Source organism: Lupinus angustifolius, chromosome LG12 (genome assembly GCF_001865875.1).
Source record: "Lupinus angustifolius cultivar Tanjil chromosome LG12, LupAngTanjil_v1.0, whole genome shotgun sequence".
Lineage (NCBI taxonomy): Eukaryota > Viridiplantae > Streptophyta > Magnoliopsida > Fabales > Fabaceae > Lupinus > Lupinus angustifolius.
This window is the reverse complement of record NC_032020.1, coordinates 14,683,218-14,700,268: the sequence shown is the minus strand read 5'-3', so window position 1 is coordinate 14,700,268 and position 17,051 is coordinate 14,683,218. Positions and strand designations below refer to the sequence as shown.

General features: G+C 27.6%; 1 protein-coding gene across 2 annotated transcripts; it reads right to left on the bottom strand.

Moving 5' to 3' along the window:
• LOC109361781 (F-box/LRR-repeat protein At4g14103-like) lies at positions 4,217-6,074 on the bottom strand. 2 transcript variants are annotated; one of them, XM_019607320.1, is made up of 3 exons: positions 6,009-6,074; positions 4,835-5,753; positions 4,217-4,624 (listed from the first exon to the last, which is right to left on the bottom strand). In XM_019607320.1, exons 2-3 carry the CDS (start codon positions 5,738-5,740, stop codon positions 4,445-4,447), a joined length of 1,086 nt encoding a protein of 361 aa, XP_019462865.1. In that variant the 5' UTR covers positions 5,741-5,753; positions 6,009-6,074; the 3' UTR covers positions 4,217-4,444. The 2 variants fall into 2 exon arrangements, with proteins under 2 accessions (XP_019462865.1, XP_019462866.1); XM_019607321.1 differs by having other exon boundaries at positions 5,973-6,068.

The window sequence follows — 17,051 nt, the reverse complement described above, 5'->3', positions numbered from 1 at the left end:
AACATTTGAAATATAAGACTCTGGGTTATATAATCATTGTTCGAAGTTATAACTAGACATCTCTATCTTTGCTAAATACTATATTCAGGATTATACTTGAATCAAGTCCATGACAAATGCAACATTATGGGATAAAAATCACACTATTTCCCATAAACCAAGTTGACCACATGGTAACAAAACAAAATGAATTCCACAATTGGTTATATTTCTTATTTTTACATAATCCTAATTGTTGGACAGAATGATCAAACTTTCAACAAAACTTATACCTAGTTTTTTTTCAACAAGTGGGATGATGTTGCTTACCACTAGTTCTGAAATAAAACTCTCTCTGCCTACAGAACTTATTTTCTTCCGTGGACATGTAAATCTCCTAAAGTCCATACTTTGCTCATTACCTATGTAATTTTTTTTTATTTTTTTTAAAGCTCATGTTTCTATTATCTATGAATTTAATAAAATTCTGAGGAGATTCCTTTGGAGTATGGGATAAATAAGTAAAGGTATTCATTGGATGAGTTGAGAAAATGTGTGTAAATCTAAAGAAGAAGGGGTCTTGGGAATAAAAATTTGTATATGTTCAATTTTGCTCTATTAAGGAAGATGAGGTGGAGATTACTTACTGAAAGAGAGTCACTTTCGGTGAAAGTGTTGAAATCTAGATATGGAGTTTGGGTAGAGGTGAGGTGGGTGATTCTGAGTGTTTTAAGAGGGAGTCATCCTGGTGGAGGATGAGTAGAATCTAGTCCGTCTATTCTATTTTGGAAGGATCTATGGGTGGGGAGGGGGAAGTGTCTTAAAAATTGTTATGAAAGTATTAGCTCATTGGGAGAATGGAGAAATGAAATATGGTACTGGAAGCTAAAATGACGAAGGAGCTTATTACAATCACTACGCCAGAATTGATATTTAACAATGCTTATGTATTAAACGCTGTTAAATATAAGGCTGAAGAAAACTAACAACACTTATTGAAGAAAACGTTGTTAAAGGTAATATCTTTTGTTATCTTTAACAATACTTATTGAAGGAAACGTTGTTAAAGGTAATATCTTTTGTTATCTTTAACAACAGTTCTTCAATAAGCGTCGTTAAAGGTGTTATCTTTAACAACACTTATTGAAAAAAAACGCTGTTAAATGTGTTATCTTTAACAACACTTATTGAAGAAAGCATTGTTAAATATGTTATATTTAACAACACCTTATTGAAGCAAACACGGTTAAATATCATACTTCATATATTTAACAACACTTCTTCAATAAGCGATGTTAAAGGTGTTATATTTAACGCGCTTATTGAAGAAGGTGTTGTTAAATGTCATACTTCATATATTTAACAACATTTCTTCAATGAGCGCGGTTAAATGTATTATCTTTAATAACGCTTATTGAAGAAAACGTTGTTAAATGTGTTATCTTTAATAGCGCTTATTGAAGAAATCGTTGTTAAGGATATTATCTTTAATATCGCTTATTGAAGAAACCGTTCTGGGTTTGCTATGTTCCATCTAAGATGAGATATTTAGTATGAAGAATGTCTTTAGATAGTATATCGATACAGGTGAACGTTGCTAGTCATGGAATCCTAGGCATTCATGCTCCAACATGGTGTGCTTTTTATGGAGTTTGGAAGAAGAATCCATAGAATATCTGTTTTTCTCTCGCTCTTATTCTTATTGTGTTTAACAAAAACTATACTAAAAAGTTTCGTCAATAGTGGATGTCCCTTTGATTCGTTATTATTTGGACTATTTGATGGATTAAAAACAAAATTTTATTTGAGCATTCTAGTTTTCACCTTGAAGAGGTAATGAACTTAATTTCTCTTCACTAGTGGAACCTTCTTCTTGCTCTTTTTCCTGGTTTTTCTTACCTTTTTGTAGAATGGGAGGTGAATCCTTCTAGTTCCATTCTTGGTTGTAGTGGTTAATTTTACGTGTGGATAGGAGTACTACTTGTACATTTTATTTAGGTTAAATCATTAATTTGCTGATAAAAAACTCTAGTTTAGCATAGAGCACCAGCGAAATGGGAAAATGAGGGAGCACTAAATATAGTCTAGGTTTTGCACATTAATTAGGCTAAGGTATATTTCCTCTAACTTAATTTCAGGTTTCAGGTTTTAATTTTTATATGTCTTGTTTTGGTCCTCTAAGATAAAAACAATAGTGGACATTAGTCTTTTAGAATTTTCTTTCATTTCTCTCTTCTCTTCACTCCACTACCACACAACATCTTCTCTTTATCACTATTAAGAAGATCCAGGTTTTTTTTTATTTTGACACATAAATATCTCACTTGTAGATTCTAAAAATTCACATCATCATAATCACACATAATAGTGTTTGCACGTATTCAGACTTCAAGATATATAGGCTCATTGGCATATAGTATATATCTAATATAGAAGGAGTTTCATGTTAATTAATTAATATACTTAATTCTCACAAAGTAAACATTCCGAGTTCAATCATTGATAAGAAGGTGATATATGGATAAAAGAACATATCATAATTAATACATCACATTTCCGAGTAAACAATTCAAGATATATACTTAAACAGACATTTCAACCAATGTATTACCTAGGGTTCAATAATGTTTCATGTTAGGGTAAGAATTAAAGTTCAATTATGTTCCAACTATTGAGTTTCTTTTGGAATTTTTGAAAAAAAAGCCAAGTTAAAGAGCTACAATTTTATATGGAACTTCGAGACCTTATTCAATTATTTTGATCACATAATTTTGCATTGAACTACCAGGCACAACAAGCCAAGGCGCTCAATGGTGATGAAATCACTCATTGAACGTCCTTTCTACCTAGACACGGCAATATAAATTCAAATTGTTACTATTTAATTAGAGAGAAATAAACCCTATGAAAGTGGTGCATATATATATAATCTTGGAAACTATCTTTGTTTTCCTTTATCTAATGTAGAATAATTCAATCCTATATTTCTTGTAGAAGAATAACATAAGACTGGTCTATTGGAAATCAAAGCTGCTAAGATTTGTTTAGGTAATATTTATACTATGCAGGCTATTTGGTTGGAAGAACTGCAGGAGGGTGTATGCAGGTATATATATATATATATATATATATATATATATATATATATATGCAAATTGAGTCGCAAATTTGTTTAAGGCATAGATGGTTTTAGACGTGGCTTTAACTTGCATTTTCACTAAAGCTATAAAACAAGTATGTGGTTTAGGTAATAGAGAATCAAGAGCAGCTATTATTTCTCTCTTTTTCTAAGCTTATTTGGAAGCTGATGTATGAAGATAGCAAGCAGTGGGTGCAAAGCAGATTTAGCCAAACACAGAAGGAACTGTAATGGGGGTTCAAACATTGATTGATGCATGCAAGGCAAAAACTATGAGGTGGGAATAAGTTCCTACTAAAATATAGGAATTGGCATGATTTTAATGACTAAAATATAGGAATGGGCATTGTTAGAAACTAAGTACTAGTAATCACTGCCACGTAATTCTTTGATAAATTCGTGCACCTCTCTTTCGTTCCTTGTCTGATCAGTCATCACCCAAATGACTCAATACTTTGCGCTGACTTAGAAAACACATGAGCGCCATCTTCTATGAAATAATATCAACTTTATAGTTACTACCAACTCCTACTTTTAGTATCATTTTCAACAAAGTCTCTACCCATAAAATACAATAATGTTATATACACGAAATCTTGGAGAATTTATTGGACAATCGTAGATAAGTGATTCAACATAAATATGCATTGATTTCTTAGTCATGATAAGATAGTAAGTAAATAGAGAGTAAAGATTATCTTCATTAATGAAGAGATAAGTAACACACAATAATACAATATGTAATAATATTTTTATCATTTTATTTACCATGAAATCATTTTTGGTCATTTAAAATATGAGGAAAAACAAACGTTTATCTCTCTATTAATGGAGACAATCATTGTTCGTAAATAGAATAAGATATGACTATCATATTAGCCTAGTGTATTTTCTTGAGTTAAAAATGATCATAATAAAATAGTTTTGTCTTGCTAGTTATACTCTCACACATGAACATTACCACATTACCATCATTGTCACTATCACATCAATATTATTATTTAGTGCCCACGAGACACTAAATAAGATCAGATCTTATCATGTTCATTTCGTAGCATGCTCTATATGATATCATGTCTTTATTCTATCTTGGCTAGCAAGAGGTCCATAGATGTATATTCAAAATCAACAACAAGAATGTATCATGCAACATTGATATAGGAGATTCCAATAATTGCTCCAAATCTAGGCTAAAGTTGAATAGTTGTCAACTTTATTAGCACCATGGTTCCACCATCATATCCAACACAAACAAAATATACAAATCAAGGGTCTATAGCAGTGTAGCAAAACATCTCCAGTATAACAAAATATATACCTACAAAATTAGGCACGCCTAATGATATCAACTTTAGTCGATGGAGAGTATTGAAGTAGGTATCCAACAATCCTGAGTACATCCTTATCAGACGTTATCTTTGAATTTGGACCCAAATTCACTTTCAGTAAATCCAATCTAGAAAAGCAAGGAAGACTGTTCCTTGTTGAACGACGGAATAAGAGAACCTACACCAATATTAGAGATTGTTAGAGGCAAATTTTTATGAATATTCTGAAAAGGCAAGATTGATCATTAACAAAAGTTTTGACATAAAGATGCATATATACAAGTGATGAGAAACATGAAATATTATTGACAAACAGTTTGGCATAAAGATGCATATAAGTCATGAGAAAAATGAAGCAAAGAGAAGTGAACTTACAAAATTAACTTACATTTAGCATCTCAATGGTATACGAAGAGAGTGTCATTGTTGTTACATTAGCGAGCACTTTCATCCAGCTAACTAGGACTAAACTTTTCCTTGGCAAATCTCTAAAGGAACAAGTAACATTGAATTTTACATCTTTAAGATAAAGAAGATTGCAGTTAGAGGATATTTCGTACACAAGATACCCATTAGTATTGAGAGAACTAAGTCTTGGAGTACAAAGCACAATCTTATCATAGTGAGTTTGAAGGTCAAGTGAGTTTGCATCGACTATGGTTAGACTTGTAAGCATAGAGTTACATATGTAGAGACCTCCAACAAAACAATCTTCGACCACCAAAGTATTCAACATTTGACATGTTGAAAAGGGTTCAGGATAGCCATTGCCACTAGTACTAAAAATGACACCATCAAGATGCAAGGTTTTTAATGCAGGAAATCCTAGAGATTCTGGAATTATTGTCTTCTTGAACGGAGTGGAGGGACTGGAAATCTTAAGAAATGTCAAAGACTGACACGAAAAGATGCAAGGGGGAAGCTTTTCAAACTTAGTATCAAGTGTCAATTTTTGAATACCACGTGATACAATATATTCAATGAAGCTATTTAGGATTTCACCACCAATGTGACCGGGGTGTCTAAAAGCAACATTTTCCAAGGAGAGTGAGCCATCTCGATGAGACATAAACGAAGATAAAAACTCTCTAAATTGTACTACGTTTTGGAAGTTTGAGGAGTCCAACTTGAAACTTGCAAGGCTTTTCCAAAGGTGCTCCCATCTCTTAGACAAAACAGAAGTTCGAACAGCATGTTTTGTTCTCAAAAAACCCATGATGTGCAATAAAACATAGTCATGCAAGCCACTCAACTTGTCTTCAGACGCTATTTCAATAGCTCTTTGTCCATCCATGTTCAATCCAATTCTGTTTAAGATCAAGAAATATAACAGATATTAATAACAACCCATATAGATTTACGTTAATAAAAAGAGATGAGAAATTCTAAGAATCAAATGGAAAAGAAAATTGGGAGTGGTAAAGAAAAAAAATACCCATACCTCAATTCAAACACAATATGAAATTAGGGTTTAAATCCAAGTCATAAATAATCAGTGAAATGTGAAAACCTAGAGGTACAAATACCTATGCGAATAAGCGAAATACGATGGATCCTTGTACGTTAGGTTTAGGAATGAGCTCTGTGATTTCAGTTCTTCTAACTAATGTGATGATCTTGAGGAAGAGGAAATGGAGAATTCAAGAAAGAGAAGGTACTCTAGATATAAAGACACGAGTTTGGAGTCAAACCATTTGTCAGAAAATTAACTTTACCGATTTTAATTAAAGAATAATGTATCTCCTTATCTTTATGAGATAATTTATCTCCTCTCGTCAGTAGAAAATATGACATGTGTGTTATTTTGTTTATTTTTAAAAATATTTTTATAGAAAATAATGAAACATGATACATGTTATAATTTCACTTACAGAAAAAATAATTTATCTCCTTATACCCATAAATACTTCATTCTCTTTTAATGAACACCAACTTTCAAGCCAAGGTGGATATCATGCGGCAAATGGCAACCCTTGATCTATGTAGAGATTGGAACCAAACCCTGGTTAAGTCACCCACGTAGTAAACTTAGAGATCGTCTTTTCTCCAAATTTTATTTCATTCATTACTCTAAGCTTTTTGTTGTTAACTTTTAGAGGAATAGGGATCACATGTTTTTTTATTAGGAGTGTTAATTATCTATTGGATCAAATAGATATTTTTATATCAATAAAAATAAAAATTATAAAAAACAAAAGTAATAATTTTAGAGTGATGATCCACTTATTTCAAGAGTAAGTTTATTAAACTTATACATCTTAGTCATCAATTCTAGGAAAATTTAATGATTTAGAAAGACTCACAAATTCAAGTTATTAAATTCATTTAGAATTGATGGCTAAAATGTTAAGTAAATTTAAAATAACTTATTCTTTGAGTAAATAAATTTTCTCCCTTATTTTTATATTACTTTTTAAAATGTGACTGGTCTGGACAAAAAATATAAACAATCTTAAGAACAAGTGATGACTTTTAAATTGTTGTGGTTGTTTGAAATGGTTCTTTGTAATTAAAAATACCATTTTTTTATTTCTTTTCAGATTAGGAATATTTAGAAAAGTTTCTATCGAATTTGGAAACTCAATTTGTGTTCAAAAGTAGGTAGTGGATTTCAGGCACATTGGCAAATGAGACACACTTCTTGTTTTTTAATGAATTATTGTTTTACCTTTATGTCATTAAAACATATTTTGTAGTTTAAGAAATTTATTAGCATAGAATTTATTCAATTAGACCTAGATTTAAAAAAACTTATTCTTTGAGTAAATGAATTTTCTCCCTTATTTTTTATATTACTTTTTAAAAAGTGATTGATCTAGACAAAAAATATAAACAACCTTAAGAACAAGTGATGAATTTGGAAACTCAATTTGTATTCAGAAGTAGGTAGTGGATTTGGGGCACATTGACAAATGAGACACACTTCATGTTTTTAATGAATTATTGTTTTACCTTTATGTCATTAAAACATATTTTGTAGTTTAAGAAATTTATTAGCATAAAGTTTATTCAATTAGACCAAGATTTAAAAAAACTTATTCTTTGAGTAAATGAATTTTCTCCCTTATGTTTATATTATTTTTTTAAAAGTGATTGGTTTGGACAAAAATATAAACAACCTTAAGAACAAGTGATGATTTTTAGATTGTTGTGGTTGTTTGGAATGGTTCTTTGTAATTAAAGATACCATTTTTTATTTCTTTTTAGATTATGAATATTTAGAAAAGTTTCTATAATAATGTCAATTGTGAATTTGAAAACTCAATTTGTATTTGTGTTCAAAAATAGGCAGTGGATTTGAGGCACATTGGCAAATGTGACACATTTCTTGTTTTTAATGAATTATTGTTTTACCTTTATGTCATTAAAACATATTTTGTAGTTTAAGAAATTTATTAGCATAAAATTTACTCAATTAGACCTAGATTTAAAAAAAATTATTCTTTGAGTAAATGAATTTTCTCCCTTATTTTTATATTACTTTTTAAAATGTGATTCATCTAGACAAAAAATATAAACAACCTCAAGAACAAGTGATGAACTTGGAAACTCAATTTGGATTCATAAGTAGGTAGTGGATTTGGGACACATTAACAAATGAGACACACTTCTTGTTTTTAATGAATTATTGTTTTACCTTTATGTCATTAAAACATATTTTGTAGTTAAGAAATTTATTAGCATAAAGTTTATTCAATTAGACCAAGATTTAAAAAAACTTATTCTTTGAGTAAATAAATTTTCTCCCTTATTTTTATATTACTTTTTAAAATGTGATTGGTCTGGACAAAAAATATAAACAATCTTAAGAACAAGTGATGACTTTTATATTGTTCTGGTTGTTTGAAATGGTTCTTAGTAATTAAATATACCATTTTTTTATTTCTTTTCAGATTAGGAATATTTAGAAAAGTTTCTATCAATTGTGAATTTGGAATCTCAATTTGTGTTCAGAAGTAGGTAGTGGATTTGAGGCACATTGGCAAATGAGACACACTTGTTGTTTTTAATGAATGATTGTTTTACCTTTATGTCATTAAAACATATTTTGTAGTTTAAGAAATTTATTAGCATAGAATTTATTTAATTAGACCTAGATTTAAAAAAAACTTATTCTTTGATTGAGTCAATGAATTTTCTCCCTTATTTTTATATTACTTTTTAAAATGTGATTGATCTAGACAAGAAATATAAACAACCTTAAGAACAAGTGATGAATTTGGAAACTCAATTTGTGTTCAAAAGTAGGTAGTGGATTTGGGGCACATTGGCAAATGAGACGCACTTCTTGTTTTTAATGAATTATTGTTTTACCTTTATGTCATTAAAACATATTTTGTAGTTTAAGAAATTTATTAGCATAAAGTTTATTCAATTAGACCAAGATTTAGAAAAACTTATTCTTTGAGTAAATGAATTTTCTTCCTTATTTTTATATTACTTTTTAAAATGTGATTGGTTTTGACAAAAATATAAACAACCTTAAGAAGAAGTGATGATTTTTAGATTGTTGTGGTTGTTTGAAATGGTTCTTTGTAATTAAATATACCATTTTTTATTTCTTTTCAGATTAGGAATATTTAGAAAAGTTTCTATAATAATGTCAATTGTGAATTTGGAAACTCAATTTGTATTCTGAAGTAGGTAGTGGGTTTGAGGCACATTGGCAAATGAGACACACTTCTTGTTTTTAATGAATTATTGTTTTACCTTTATGTCATTAAAACATATTTTGTAGTTTAAGAAATTTATTAGCATAAAGTTTATTCAATTAGACCAAGAAACATATTCTTTTTGTAAATGAATTTTCTCCCTTATTTTTTATATTACTTTTTAAAATGTGATTGATCTAGACAAAAATATAAACAACCTTAAAGAACAAGTAATGGAATTTGGAAACTCAATTTGTGTTCAGAAGTAGGTAGTGGATTTGGGGCACATTGGCAAATAAGACACACTTCTTGTTTTTAATGAATTATTGTTTTACCTTTATGTCATTAAAACATATTTTGTAGTTTAAGAAATTTATTAGCATAGAATTTATTCAATTAGACCAAGATTTAGAAAAACTTATTCTTTGAGTAAATGAATTTGCTTCCTTATTTTTATATTACTTTTTAAATTTGATTGGTTTGGACAAAAATATAAACAACCTTAAGAACAAGTGATGATTTTTAGATTGTTGTGGTTGTTTGAAATGGTTCTTTGTAATTAAATATACCACTTTTTATTTCTTTTCAGATTAGGAATATTTAGAAAAGTTTCTATAATAATGTCAATTGTGAATTTGGAGACTCAATTTGTATTCTGAAGTAGGTAGTGGATTTGAGGCACATTGGCAAATGAGACACACTTCTTGTTTTTAATGAATTATTGTTTTACCTTTATGTCATTAAAATATATTTTGTAGTTTAAGAAATTTTTTAAGCATAAAATTTATATCTAGATTTAAAAAAACGTACTTATTCTTTGAGTAAATGAATTTTCTCCCTTATTTTTTATATTACTTTTTAAAATGTAATTGATCTAGACAAAAAATATAAACAACCTTAAGAACAAGTGATGAATTTGGAAACTCAAATTGTGTTCAGAAGTAGGTAGTGGATTTGGGGCACATTGGCAAGTGAGACACACTTCTTGTTTTTAATGAATTATTGTTTTACCTTTATGTCATTAAAACATATTTTGTAGTTTAAGAAATTTATTAGCATAAAGTTTATTCAATTAGACCAAGATTTAAAAAAACTTATTTTTTGAGTAAATGAATTTTCTGCCTTATTTTTATATTATTTTTTAAAATGTGATTGGTTTGGACAAAAATATAAACAACCTTAAGAACAAGTGATGATTTTTTGATTGTTGTGGTTATTTGAAATGGTTCTTTGTAATTAAATATACCATTTCTTTTCTTTTCAGATTAGAAATATTTAGAAAAGTTTCTATAATAATGTCAATTGTGAATTTGGAAACTCAATTTGTGTTCAGAAGTAGGTAGTTGATTTGAGGCACATTGGCAAACGAGACACAGTTCTTGTTTTTAATGAATTATTGTTTTACCTTTATGTCATTAAAATATATTTTGTAGTTTAAGAAATTTTTTAAGCATAAAATTTATTCAATTAGACCAAGATTAATTTTAAGTATATATAGATTTTTTTTATAGATCCAATAGTACTAATGAACTAAAAAATTCACAAGAAAAATGTTATATACTCCTCAAAATTCTTCTGACGATAGGAAAATGACATATATTGCTTTATCCTCCGGTGTACTTTATGTTACTTTTTTAGGATATTGACTCGAGAGTGATAGGCTACATGGGATATCCCAAAATATTAAAGACTAATCATTTGAATTGTTTTTATCATATTAATTATATATTATTGGTAAATAATGTTTTATTATGAACTCTTATTCATTATTGCTAGAACAAGATCGGATCGATTGATTTGATCGCTGACTCGATTTGAAAATACTTTTGGTTTGTACATAATAGTCTTAATCGAATAAGTAGTTGGATCATTTTGAACTGAAGAAATTTCAGTCCAACCGTGCTAAACTCGGTTAAACATAATAACTCAGGAAGTGAACCGAGTGGTTTACTTAAAATTAAAAAAAAGGAAACGTTGTTGTAATATTTTGTTTTACTTCGGTCCAGAAAAAGATGGAGATATGTTAGTTCAATATAATTATACATAATTATTATTTATATAAAATTTTACTTATTAATTATATATTAAATCATCTAGTCTTGTCACATTGTTTAACCATTTAAACCGATTAAATCTAATACAATATATCTTTCAATTTGATGTTCGACTCCATTTTTTCCCATTAACATTGCTTTTATTAGTAAATCATGTGTATACCAGCAAGGCTTTTATTCATTTTGTTCCATGTCTATAACAACAAATTCTCAATTGTCATTAATGTAAGTATTCTTCACTTTATTTATTGATTTGTATTTTATTAGAATACCATCAAGTTATTCCAAAACTATATAATTATTTTATTGGTAAATAATGTTTATACTAAAAAGGTGTTTTTACACTTTATTATATTTCTATATAAGTAAAATTTCAATTACCATTAATATTATTTATATAAATTTGATGATTTTTATTTTACTTAGTATAAATAATTCTGAAACCATATAAAGAAATATATTGAAATGGATATTTTTACGAGGAGAACGTTTTATTTTGAAAGTTTAAGCATTTGACAATAAAAAAGCTATTGGTCCTAAAATACTATATTTTATTATATTTGAATCATTTTGTATATATTATAGATAGTTTCAGGCCAATGTAATGTTTGTCATCAATTTACTGGCTAGGTTTATTGCAACATTAATAAAAAAATATAGTTTAGTAATGATTTATAGTATTATGGACTAAAATTTAATTAATATCTAAACAATATTAATGGTAAAATATGAATGAAATATTAAAACACTAAATTAAATACAATGTTGACCATAGAATGATAGCTACACAGAAAATTGCAGAAGGTAGGCATCAATAGTAGATAGTGGGATGTGTTTTTATACACATAGTAATAGTTATTTGATATATTTTGTTTGTTGTTTTTTTTATCGGCAATTGTTAGTATGTTAGTTGTTAGTATTTTGTTGTGGGTGAGACATGACTCTCAACCTCCTACACTCTACCATCAAACTACTCTTGTAACTTCCATCTTTTTGTTGATAGTGGGACTCAAACCCACATCCTCTTATACCACTTTTTCACTGTCAAACCACCTTATGACGAAATTTAGATAATATGTGCATTGATTTAATTGTTGATTGTAATGAATGACTGAAATCATCATCATTAATGAGTATACATTACGATTTATCCACACGTAAGGCATGCACATCTCAGGACTTTCCTTATCAATTGTACTAACCTTCGTTACCGGACTAAGTTTTTAATTATTTTATATGACTATATAAATATAATTATAAATAATGTTTATACTAACATGTTTTGTTTTATTTTATGATATGTCAATATTAATCAACTCAAGATTTTTCTTATTATGTTTTGTCTTATTTACAACAAATACTAATATACTAATATTGTTGATTAAGAAAAATATATTAATCAATTCAAAATTGCCAATAATATAAATGTTACCGACTTTAATGATATTTATGTTATTAGAATACCATGATATTACTCTAAAACAAAATAGTTATCCGTATAGGTAAATAATATTTGTACTAACACCGTTTATATTTTACTTTATTATAGTCTATATAAACAAAATTGCAATTACCAGGACTACATTTTATATTTTTTTGATGGACTGTTATGTATTACAATACCGTAAAATTATTCCAAAATTTATCAATAAATATATATTGAAATGAATATTTTTACAATGCCAACATTTTATCTCCATATGTTGAGCATTTGACAATAAAGACTATTGGTTCTAAAGTGCTATCTTATTGTATTTAATTATTTTATGTGTACGTCAGATAGTTTTAGGCCAAATATAATGTTTGCCATCGATTTACTAGCAAGGTTTATTGCAATATCAATATACATATATGTGTATATAAAAATAATTTTCCATTGATGCAATAGCATTAATGGAAAAAAATTAAGTAACATGCTAAATTTTATTAAGGCATAATATTAATAAAATAAATTAACTTAATAATACAATATTAATGAATATTAATAAGATTTACTACTTATAATTGACTATAAATAAAACTAGTATAATATTACTTTCCAATAAAATAATTATTTAGTTTTAAATATCTTGTTATTATTAAAGATATCAAAAGTATATTTGAATATATATATTAATTCTTCGAATTATTTTATCTGTCATATTATGTATTTTGAGTGTGATACATTTTAGAGAAGAATGTCTATTAATATAAGTCATTGATTATTGTGACTAATTGAGATCATCATGAATTAACAAAAGGAATATCTATTAGAATAATTTGGTATAAACTCATACACTTTATGCTGTAAGGTGTAATGTTTACTTTAAAGGAGTTACACAAATTAGTTAATACTTACAGATTATCCACTAATACATCTTCACACTTCACGTTGACAGTGAAATTTGAAGTCACAATTTTTTATTCTTACCCCTTAATCCAATCTTTGTTGGCACACTTACAAAGTTTTTATTTATCATGCATGTCTATATAAATAAATTCAAAATTGCCATAATATAATTGCTATTAACTTTAATGATTTGCATTTTAATATAATCTTATGAAGTTATTCTAAAACTGGATTATTATGTCATTGGTAAATAATGTTTATACCAACAAGGATTTTATTTCACTTTATTATATGTCATATAAATAAATTTGCAATTACCATTAATATAATTCGTATTAGTTTTGATAACTTGTATTTCATTACAGTATCATAAACTTAGGAACTATATAAGGAAATACATTGAAGTGGATATATTTACTACGGCAATATTTTATGTCGATAGGTTGATGATTTGAGAAAAAAATGTATATACTAACAACGTAAGAGATTTTTCACTGTCGTTATATTATTATATTCATTTTTAATCATCATTTTTTTATTAGCAATATATTATATTAAAAATAAAGAAGGAATTAGGAGAACAAGTGGTGCTCCAGTTTTTCAATTATCATTGACATTTTAAAAAGAGTAATTCAAATGAACGGTAAATGATGCACTGACTGTATACATTTTTACATTAACAGTGCATAGATTTAATACTCATGGTACTAAAATATTATTTCTTATTGTATTTGAATCATTTTGTATATATTACTGATTACATTAAGCCGGATATAATGGTTGCAATCAATTTACTAGCAAGGTTTATGTAACATTGACAAAACTATATATAATTTTATACTGATGCAATAACATTAATGGACTAAAATTTAATTAATATGCTAAATTATATTAATGGACTAAAATTTAATTGATATGCTAAATTATATTAATTGTACAATATTAATGAAATTTACTAGTTTCTTTAGTTGACTATATATACTTATATAGAGATATAGCTATACAAGGAAAATGTGCAAGTAATACGTGTAACGTAACGGGTCTTGTAACGTAACGGGTCTTCAATTTAAAGTTATATTCTTGTACTTTAATTATGTTTAAAAATTATTATCATTTTTTTCTTATTTCGATTGTGTAAAATAATACATATTATTATAGAAAATATGAGCACAATTCTACAAGTTATTTACAATGTGTTGAATATTTTCTGATTTCTTTAGTATTCATGAATTTTTTGAGTATCCAAAGTCTCGTGCATAGTAGATGCAATAAAAATTTACACGTGTTCATATCTCAAAATGCTAAAATAGGATAGGTTTGAGGTAATACACTACTCATACATGTTGTTATACATAGTCTTATGCTCTATTTGGTTGAGGGAAGAAAACAGAATGAGAGAAGATAAAAAGGAAGAGGAAGAGAAAAAAATAAAGTGATGAGAAAGAGAGTAGATTTTGATAATTCTTTGATATGAGAGAAAGAGAAGAGAAAAGTAATATTTATTGTATAGACTATAATTAACTTTAACACTAAATTATAATTTAAAAACAATTTTATTACTAAAATTAATAAATACACATTTTTAAAATTTAATTAAAACAATAGCTACACATTAAATACTATTTTTTTAGAAACATATTGAAATTTAAGTGTTTTTTCAATTTTATGCATTATTATAATTTTTTTAAAATGAGGACAAAATTGTCATTTACTAAATTCAAACTCTCCTTGCTCACTTTCTCTTCTAATGTGATGAGAAGAAAATTATGGTGGGACCCACCATAATTTCTTCTCTCTTCCCTCTTCTTCTCTTCAACCAAACAAGAAAGCTATCTTTCTATTCTCTCTTCTCATCTTCTTTCCACTCAAAATTACCCCAATCAAAGAAAGGCTTAAACTTCATTTGCACAATGTCAAGAAAATTCAAGTTACATTTGGCTGCTAAATTGATATGTTTAAAAAGGTATAGTATTTAGTATAGTAGTTCCAACTTGTGACAAAAATAGATTGCATATGGGGTCATAAATCATAATGTGTTCTACACTAAACCACGATCTTTTATCTTCGTGTCTCAAACCAATCATATCTTACCAAATATCATAAAAATGTTTTTTTATTTATTTTTTTAAATATATAACAAATTTTCATTAGACTAAGACATAAAATGTGAAACAGTTGATCCCCATTTATTCTACAGCTTCGAATGAGATTAGCTATCCTACTTTTTTGTTCATAATCCAATGAAAAATTGACACATACTTAAAATGAAAAATAAAAAAACATAAAATAACATTTTTATGTTATTTGGTAAAATATGATTAGCTTGGAACATTTGGACAATAAGTCGTAGGGATAGAAGATCGTGGTTCCTACACCGATAAATTTACATCATAGGTGCACCTTGACTGAAATATTATAGTCTTAGTGTACATTTTAAATTAATTACCAAACTAGTGTAGCTTTAAGGAAATTGGTAATAGAATTGACGATTTATAGATAACTCGGCAATAGGGTTGCCGAGTTTCATATTTTTTTCCTGCATCCACCAAACTCGTCTTTCCATTTGTCGACTTTCATACATGTATCTAGGGGTGTAAGCGGTTCCGGTTTAAACCGCGAAACCGATGGAACCTAACCAAACCAAACCGCAAAATGTGGTTCGGTTCGGTTTCACGGTTTGGTTCGGTTATTTTTTTAAAGAACTGTTTATGTTCGGTTCAGTTTATGGTTTTAGAAATTTAGGAACTGTTAGAACCGAACCGAACCGCATAGTAAAGAAATATATACTAGGGATTAAGAAATAATATTTTATTATTGTTTAAATTCTTCAACCAATTTTCTAGCTTAAATTATCAATTTTTTTGTGAATTGTAGTGTTACATATGTTACTAAATTGTTATTAAGTTAGTATTATATATATTATTAGTTACTAAATTGTTTCCTAATGTCTTATGATTTGGAACATATTTTCCAACTTTTGTGATATTGAGTTTGAAACCAACATATATCATATATTGTTATACATGTATTGTTACATGTGTTACTAATTATGAAATGTAAGGTTATAAATGTAACTATTATATATTTTACTAATTGATATATATATGTTACTAATCATGAAGTGTATTATTATATATGATTCATAATTTTCTATAATAATAGTAGTAATGTTTATCCTTTTATGATAAACAATATATCTTGTAACACATTTTGATTTTCAATTGATGAAATATTTTTTTATAAAAAGTAAATGTAAAAACCGTGGAACCGAACCGAACCATTCAAGAGCGGTTCGGTTCGATTCGGTTCTTATAGTTAAAGTTGTGGTTAATTGAGCGACACCGAACCATATGTTTTTGATCGGTTCGGTCACTAAAATGTACCAAAAACCGAACCTAACCGAATTTTTACACCCCTATATGTATCTATATTTAATAATTGAATAATACATTTATATGCTTCTTCTTCCTCTACCTATCCTTAAGCTATTTTCATTTCTATTCATTCATTCATCATCGTACATAATAATATATTACTTAATAATATGCCAAATCTTTGTTGTAAGAATCA